The sequence below is a fragment of the Buceros rhinoceros genome, unplaced genomic scaffold (genome assembly GCF_000710305.1).
Source record: "Buceros rhinoceros silvestris isolate BGI_N320 unplaced genomic scaffold, ASM71030v1 scaffold12545, whole genome shotgun sequence".
In the NCBI taxonomy this organism is placed as follows: Eukaryota; Metazoa; Chordata; class Aves; order Bucerotiformes; family Bucerotidae; genus Buceros; species Buceros rhinoceros.
Genome location: NW_010411222.1, coordinates 12,014 through 20,925, shown reverse-complemented (window position 1 = coordinate 20,925; position 8,912 = coordinate 12,014). Strand labels below are relative to the sequence as shown.

At 39.5% G+C, this 8,912-nt stretch overlaps 1 protein-coding gene across 1 annotated transcript in view; it reads right to left on the bottom strand.

Moving 5' to 3' along the window:
* The window catches only part of IL20RA (interleukin 20 receptor, alpha), an 8,695-nt gene extending 1,849 nt beyond the window's left edge, over positions 1–6,846 (bottom strand). The window contains exons 1-5 of the mRNA XM_010135932.1: positions 6,719–6,846; positions 4,686–4,864; positions 3,827–4,002; positions 2,309–2,453; positions 1,639–1,778 (exon numbers count right to left, since the gene is read on the bottom strand). Coding sequence (XP_010134234.1) covers positions 1,639–1,778; positions 2,309–2,453; positions 3,827–4,002; positions 4,686–4,864; positions 6,719–6,792 — 714 coding nt within the window. The 5' untranslated portion in view covers positions 6,793–6,846. The remainder of the gene's footprint in view (positions 1–1,638; positions 1,779–2,308; positions 2,454–3,826; positions 4,003–4,685; positions 4,865–6,718) is intronic.
* Positions 6,847–8,912: the final 2,066 nt, after the last annotated feature.

Genomic DNA, 8,912 nt, shown 5'->3' with positions numbered 1-8,912 from the left:
TAGGGAAAGCCACAGAGCATCATTAAATACCAGGTCTACATTCATTTATTACCTTAATATCAACTGAATCCAGAGGTTGAGAAATAAAATTGAAGCTTCAAGGTGATCATAAGGAAGTGCAATGGACATTAAAAAACCCCCCCAACATACAAATTATACATTTATTAGAGAAAAAACTCCAGGAGTTGAGTTCAGTCTGCTACTGAGTGGGAATTTTCCCTAAGTAGCTCCTTATATTCTTGGACTGCAAATATAGCTCTTCAAGGGAGACCATGCTATACCCCCTGCCATGCCCTGTGTCCCAGGGTATAGAATAAAAAATAAGAAATACTTCTTACCAGGGCTTGCAGTGACAAGGGGCAATGGTTTTAAACTGAAAGAGGATAGATTTAGACTGGATATAAGGAAGAAATTCTTTACTATGAGGTTGGTGAGGCACTGAAAGAGGTTTCCCAGAGATGCTGTGGATGCCCCATCATTGCAAGAGTTCAAAATCAGGTTGGATGGGGTTTTGAACAACCTGATCTAGTGACAGATGTGCCTGTCCATGGCAGGGTAGTTGGACTAGATGATCTTTGAAGGTCCCTTCCAACCCATATCAGGCTGTCATTCCATGATTCTGTGATAAAGCTTGTCAAGTGCAAGAGGTGTCTCCGTGCACATTGGAACATGCTGCAGCAGTAGCTGCTCTACTCCTCCTGAACCCTTCTGAGCCCACAGCCTGTTTGTGAACATTTCTCCTATCACCTCTGTGCTGCTCTAGTTTTCTTCAGAAAGAACAGCCTGTTGAAAACAACTCCCTTATACCTTCCATTCCATGGCACCATGCAGATTGGATTAACATCAAAGGGCTCATTCATTATTGTAATTGCGTGTTTATGGTTGAGCAACTTGATTAGACATAGCTGTGAAAAAGCTCTACTGGGCTCATGAGCTGAAAATCAGATTTTATGTGTTCTTTCTAAAAATTAACAAACTTTGCAGCTCTAAGAAACTTGCAAACACTTTTGCATAGAATGTGTATTTGGGCTGTCTAAATAACAGAATGCGTTTGTTTGTATGGTTTTGGGTGTTAGAAAATGGTGCAATATTTGAAAGTATTCTTGAAATCCAGATTAAATTATCTGTTTGATGCACATTTGCTAAATCCTTCACAATCACAATGAAGTGGAAAAATTTTTAATACCCAGTAATAAGCCAAGAAAAAACACGATGGGGTTTCTGTACTGCTTAATTATCTTTCCTTCTTGTTTCTGAATTCCACCAATTAATAACTCTTGTTCACTGAATCTCTGCACTGTTTCTTCCTAGATAAATTTAGGGAGTGTCTTCCTAACAGAACTTGCCTCACTACACCTCAGACCTTGCTGATGGAAATGACTCTTCCCAAATGAACGCTCTGTTCTGATCCTCATTAGCTCTGGTCATCCTGTCAGACACAATTGCTAACTTAAGCTATTACTCTGCTTTTCTTGCATTTAATAATTCTCAATGTGATGTTCTTTTCTTGATCTGAGTGGCAACCAGAACTTTTATTTGCCATGGTTTCCTCTCAGCTGACTCAGAGCCCCCAAAAATGCACAGCTCTGCTGTGAGTGCCAAGGTTGGCAGCGACATCCTGCAACAGAGAACACTTACCAGGTTTGTTGGATGTTTCTGTTTGCTGACGTGAATATACCTGTGCACACAATAGCATGTCATTGAAATAAAAAGGACTGCCAGCATGATAGGCAGAACATATCCAAATGCGATTGTTACAGTCTCATCTTCTGTTTTATCTGTTAACAAAGCAGATGTCTTCATTGTACTGAGCAACTTTTTACTGTATTCAGATAGTAATGTTGCATGCACCACACTGCTTTTTGTCTATGGGATACAAACGTTTCAGATAAACAAGGAATTTGCAGGAAGTTTAAAAAAAGACATTTGAGCTGCAGGACAAATTTTTATTGTTATCTAAATTATAAATTAAATTATAAAAAGAAGTAGCGAGCCCTCTCTCAGGTTCTCCTGTTGCTAACTTCAGACTGACCCAGCTCTGTCTCTCCCAAACCTCATTCAAGGAGAAAAAATATTCTCCATTCACTAAGACTCAAAGAATGCAGATTGTTTTCTTCAGAGGTTCCAGTCAGTAGATCCTACTATGTTTTATTAAAGGCAAAGATTTTTTCATCAATATAAGCACACAGAGAGGGGAGAAACAGCACTGGCTTTCAATCTCAGAATGGAGACATTAAAAAACTTGTAAACTCAATCACCATGATTTTTTCTAACTTGCATCTTTTTATATTTTCCAGCTGACACATACCTTTCAAAGTAGCAATGCAATATTCTTTGGAGAACCTGCTGTGCAAAAGTGGTGTGGTGACATGTATCTGTGCGCTGACACAGTAAGTTGTTCCAGGTTCTAACCAGGGCACAACCAAGGTGTTGTTGCTGATGGAGAACCACCACTGGAAGACATTAAAAAAGACTTTTTTTCCCTTTAACTGCTCAGTTACAGAAAGGTAAAGTTCTTATATACAAAATGTGTCACAATTTTCTGGAAAGAATAATGATCCTATAAGAACTGCCTGCTGCATACTTTTGTTTTCTGAATGAAATTAAAACTCACAGTATTTATATAGGTCACATCCTCTCTGAATATTTTATCTTCCATTCAATCACTCTACCACTACTGAACAATTTCATGCTTTATACCAAGTAGGACCATGTGCCTCCACTAGCCCATATTCTCACGCTGACGTTGCAATAAAGCATCACTCCAGCCCTGTCCTGCACAGGCCAATAAAAGGCACATGGTATGGTTCCACAAAATCTTCCAATCTGGGATTCACTTGGGAGCCTTAGAATAACGGGTGTTATGCAGACCATGGAGGCAAAAGTAATTGCTACATGTCAAGCATCTTTATGAAAAAAATAAAATCCCAACAAATCAAACGAACAAAATACCCATCAAAAAACTTTTGTCTTCCTCTAATTGCTAGTCCTGGCATTTTAATATCCCTTTTGACACAAGGTGACCTTTTTGATGTAAACTTTGTGTCTCTTTTCCAGAAATTCAGAGATTTGCCAGACAGAGATTGTGCCTGGAGGACAGGAACAGAAGAACAAATGTTTTTGTAACTGATCACTGAACTCTTCCTCATCTACTGTGTTTATGCCGGGAACTGCTGCTTGCTGATGAAAAGTAAATCTGCAGAGACAGACAAATGAAGATATTCACATCTGGTGACAAATGATGCACTTTGTCGCAATGTATTGTGAGCAGTGCCAGCAGACTGACTGTCTGGGGAGCAGCTCTGCCGAAGAGGACTGGGGACAGGCAGCAAGCTGAACATGAACCAGCAATGTGCCCTCACAGCAAAGGAGGCCAACAGCATCCTGGGCTGTGTTAACAGGAGAAGAGGGAGCGGATGGAGGGGAGGGATTATCACCCTCCACTCAGCGCTCACAGTGCCAAATGGTGGGAGAATGAGAGACAATGAACAAGCTGAAAAAGAGAGGTTCAGACTGGATATAAAAACCACTTTTCCCGAAGAGGAAAGTCAAGCAGCGGAACAGGCTGTGCAGTGCCTGTTCTTGGAGGTTTTCAGGATGTAACTGGGCAAACCCTGAGCGATCTCATCTGAGCTCACAACTGATCCTGCTTTGAGCAGGACTTTGGACTACAGACCTTCAGAGCTCCCTTCCCACCTGAATGACACAACAACTCCTATAAGGATTTGAATCCCATTTGATCCTTGCTGTGACAGACAAAGTGCATTCTGAGAAGCACAGAGCACAGATTTAATAGGTGCGGCTCTACAGCCTTGTCAAAGCTTACCCGCTTCTTTGTTTTTTTGTTGAGGACAGACACATTATATTGCAGGCCAGGATACACTTGAAGCAGAGATATGAATTCTTCCTCAGGATTTCTCTTCCACTTTCCAGGAGCAGTCAGAATGATTGAAATAGAGTTCTCGGTAGAAGACACACTTACCACAGGTGGGTCAATTTTAGCTGAAAAAATGCACATGTACAAAAAGCAGTCAGACGCAGCAGAGGCACACTGATTCGACCATGCAGCTTCTTAAAGTGGACGATACTAATTTTTTTAAAATGTTTTGGGGGTTCTAAGTAGGACTTTGAAGTATTCATTTATAATGATAGAGAATTAATTTACCAGATAACTAAGAGGATCTTCACAGTGAGAAGGTAAACAGAGACTTGGAATTTTGCCTAGGAATTCCTGTGACTTCACAGGATAAACAATCTTGAAACTCAGTTTGCTAAAACAAGCTAAATTACCAATGTGGTCTCAGATTATCTGGTACAGATAAGAGGTATTGTGCTCTAGAGGATGATTACTGTTTGGCTTAACAGACCCTTTTCAAAACCAAGAGTTCGTTATAACATGGACGTGCCACAGCTTTTATTTGCCTCTTTTATGATAGCATAAAAGAGTATTCAGTATATATAAGGCCATATATATTAAATGGCCTTATATCCAAATATGCATATATCCAAATTCTAATATAATTATTTCTACTACTTCTGCCAAAAGCGTAAATGTGAAACAACTACAAAATATCTAACCTCATGTTAAAATTAAAGTATCATATGCTATGAAGGCACATCCATTCTGGGCACACAGTATTAACCAAGGTCATTGAACATCTGGCTGCGTGATTAGCTTTCCTTACTGTCTGTAAGAGGGTTGAATCGCATGGTCTCTACCCAGTCAGAGCACATCCCATTTAGGAAGGCTTTAACGCTTGCATAGTATTGTTCTTCGTAGTCAGAGGTCTCACTGGAGAGGTCACACCATGTTCTGTTGATATTCCTGCATTCTGGCTTTCTAATCCATTTGCCCACACCGTATCTATATGAAAAAGAAAGAGAAAGGAGCTGTGCAAGATCTATTGCAATTATACTAGGTAATAAGATATATAGCACAGAAACTGATACTACAGCTGATAAAATGGTTTGCTTGTTTTGTGTAATTCTGCAATCTCCATGAATTCCCAACTTCAGCTTAGATAAAATATACGATTTCTAAAATTTTTAATGAAAAATAAATCAGAGTAGGTCCTATCCAGAAGGGGCCATGTGGAACTAACTGGGATGTTACTGATACCAATTGAAGTCCAGTTTTGCTTGCACAAACGACACATCTCCCAACTTCGGTCTTCACAGCTTTAGTTTGAACTCCAAAAACATGATAACAGAGTCGGGATAACTATTTATATAGAGGCAAAGAGCTGTCAGAATGGTCAGTGGCTCACCCTGGTGTATGGAGACTTGATGCTCAGGTCTCCAAGATGAGTGGACAGGAAACTACTCATTGCTGACTGTTACTACTTCTTCTAGCTTAAAAGAAAGACTTCACTGAAATACAATGAACTTAATGGGAGTATGTCTGCTGCCAATAACGCCTTAGTACGGACCAGCTCTTACACACTAGTAGAAGAAATCACCATTTCCATGAAAAATTCCTGCCTGGATTTGCTTAGAAGCTCCTGTTTCTCAAACCCACATTACTACTAACTCCCCTTTAGCTCTTAATTAGTAAGAGCATGAGTCAGCTTCTGCATGACTGCAAGACAGTATCACTCATCAGCATTTTCCATCTAGCTCTAGGCCTTGCTCTCTTTGGTACGTAGAGGTACACATGAATATTTTTGTATTCAGTGTGAAAGACAGCCACACCTGTGCCTACAGGCTCTTCTATGGACCAGCTGACCTTGCAGAGTCAGTGTAGCTAGTGCTCTCTGAGCATTTTACCTTCTACACCATTATCGTTCACTCTGTAATTACTGAGCGCTCTCCCCTTTTCTAGGAGGTGGACTATGGCACTCCTCTCTTAGCTCAGAGGGCAAGATCTGAGCAAAAGAGGTTGCAGTCTCTGACTGTAGAAGCAACTCCTTGCATTTTTTAGTAGCCAGTTCAAGTTACAGGAAACTTCTGGAGATCTACATTTGTTTTAGTGTCATGAAAACATTACTGTATCAAGAGAAGTGTAAATATTAGAGGTAAAGATGGGAAGCATTACATCCACGACAACAGTGCTACACCTATTTATAAGCTAAACTTTCATCACGGTTCTTCAGAATGACCCAGTGCTCTCTCATGGGAATAAAGAAAATGGATTCTGGTCCTTACTCGATTTCCTTGATATTCTACAAAGGTGCAGATCTTGAAAATATAAGGGCTCGATTCTAATCATTTATCTCGGTTTTCTACAATATTTCAGCATTCTACAACCCACTTCAGTGGATTTTCTCCTGGACTACAGAGGCTTGTAGGATCAGAAGAAACTGTGAGGGTTGGGTCTATTGGAAGACACCAACAAAACAGTGGGTGCTGATAATTAAATACTACATCTCCAGATCTGTTTAAATGTGTACAGAAGGTTAACATGCACAGATGCCAATCCATAGCACAGTCCTTCTTCATCCTTCTGTCTCCTTTCTCAGAAACACCCTGAAAGCTTCCATGTTGCATCCTACACTTCTTTCACAGGAAGAGAGTCTTCTCATAAATTTTTTAAACTGGATCTAAAGTAAGCAGTACCAGAAGTAAAAGTTGAAAAACTTATTGGTTAAGTCTATCCCACATTTTAGTTCTCCTTTCTTTACTTTTTAGCAGATCTATCTTGCATAAAGATTTTTAAAATCATTATTTAAAATGCTAGAATAAAAGTAACTTGGAGGATAAAATAAACAAGCCAACTTACACTGAATACTTCACCTTGTAGAGTACTCCATCTCCTGTGCCCTCTGGTGCTGACCAGTGAAGAACATTCTTCATGTTTACAGATTCAAAATGGACATTCCTAGGGTTGGGCAAAGAACAAGATAACTCTCCTGAGAAAGAAAATAAGAAAGGAACAACATACACTAAGAATCTGCAAATACATATGCTTCCAAATTAACAAAAAAAAAGGATGCTTATTTTTTAAGTAAGTAAAAAATTCTACATATTGCCTTTCTTATCATTAAAAGCATAAGATTTTTGGTCACAGAAACACAGTTTCTTCAAAAGTGTCTCTAGCTAGTCAGTCCCAAATTGCATCTGTATGACTATAATTTTTCCCTAGCAAAAATGGCTTGAGGGACTGGAAGATAAAACTAGAAAATGTCAGCCTAGAAGAGAGACGCATTTTTAAAACAGTAAAGGTATTTGAATATGAGATCAATTTAACACTGGACATTGTTAAAATGTCCTCGATGCTTCAGTAGAACCTTGTCATAGCTGAGCAGACTTTTAAAATTCAAACTAGGTGTTTTTAAAAAGACACATGGAGTCTACTGCAAACAGAGCTTTACAAACAGAAGTATGACTTCACCCTGGAGAATCAGACTGGATGATCACAACAGCCCCAGCATCATTGGGCCATCCTTATTGATTCTCCAGAAAGTCAAAAGTGAACACCTACTGTTAGGTTGCTCATCTAAATTGCTGTTTATTGCATGAGCTTTTGAAACGAATAAACAAGCAAGTCTGGGGCTCTTCAGAAGCCAGTTACTCGTCTTCCTAATACCCACTCCTAATCTCTTAAATGTAATGGAGGTGCTCACATTGCTACATCGCTTGCAAAACAGAAGCCCACAGGCCCAGTGGCAAAATTCTAAGCTTAAAGATGTGACTCAGTCCCCAGCACCTCCTGCCATGAGAAATGCACCCATGAGAGCAACCTCAAGAGCAGCCCTGAAGCTGCAGCTGCTGGGAAGGAGCTTCTCATTGTGGGCATAAGGGGGAAGAGAAAAAGTGACTCTTGGTCTTTTTGGACTTTTCAAAACCCTTTAAGCTCTTCCTCCAGAGATGCAATTCTGGTTCTTAACACAAGAAGAGGTAAAGAAAGAGGGAAATAAAACATTAACACAAAGAGTGAATTAATACTCTTGACTTTTGTGACTTCCTTAAGCAGACCTTCAGGGGTTTTGTGTATATTTTACTATTACTAGAGTAAAAGTGTTCATCCTCCTGTATAAGCAACATATAGTTGCTCTTGTAAGTAGAAGTCACCAGGATTTTCCTGATTAACTTTCTGACTTGTAGCTGTCTTTGAGCCAAACAGTAAAAGCTTTTCTCTTCAACACATTCATTTATTGCAGTTCTCTAGGGACCACTTAACTGTCTTGGTGGAAAGTCTGGGTTTTCCGAGGCTCGAACTGTATGTTAACATTCAAAAAAACCCTCTGTTATATGCCTGCATCTGTATCTTCAGATAATAAAGCGGTTTATGGAGGGTATTTATAATGTTGCTCTCCTTTATCTCCAACACTTAGCTAGTGTTCAGCAGCTTTTAAATTTTTTCTAGTTAGAGAGCAAGTTTCAACAGGTATAGTCCTTAGGGCAAGCTTATTTGTTTACAAAAAGTATCTAGAAAGTCCCATTTCCTTGGACACTTGGACACAGAAATGCCCAGTGACAGTCATCTTGCAAGAGCTTGAGTTATAGACTCGGTTATAATGAAATAAAAAAAGTTTCAGGATGCCAGGAAATGTGAAAGCAGCAGAAAGAGACCTCCAGGAATCTGCTTTATTGTACCATTTGCTTCCAAATGGGAGTTATAGAACCTAGAAAATAAAAGGTTTTGATTTCCCTCAAAATAAATGTCCTCTGCAACTGCCTTAGGTGAAACTATTCCAAATGTAAAAATGAAGCTTTTTACAGAGCCGAGAAAACAGCCTAAAATTGGTACACTCTGTTCCGTAAAACACAGAAGCTCCTAAACCACAAACACGCATACTACTAAGAACAAATCAAAACCAGCATTACATGGAGTACAAGAAATCATCCATGCATCAAGTTTCATTCTTTGTATCACATCCCAGCACTAAAGCGTATGAGACTTCCGGAAACCCATCAATCGCATAATCAACAAGCAGGGAAAAGCAATTAAAAAAAAAGAATCAGAAGCACAA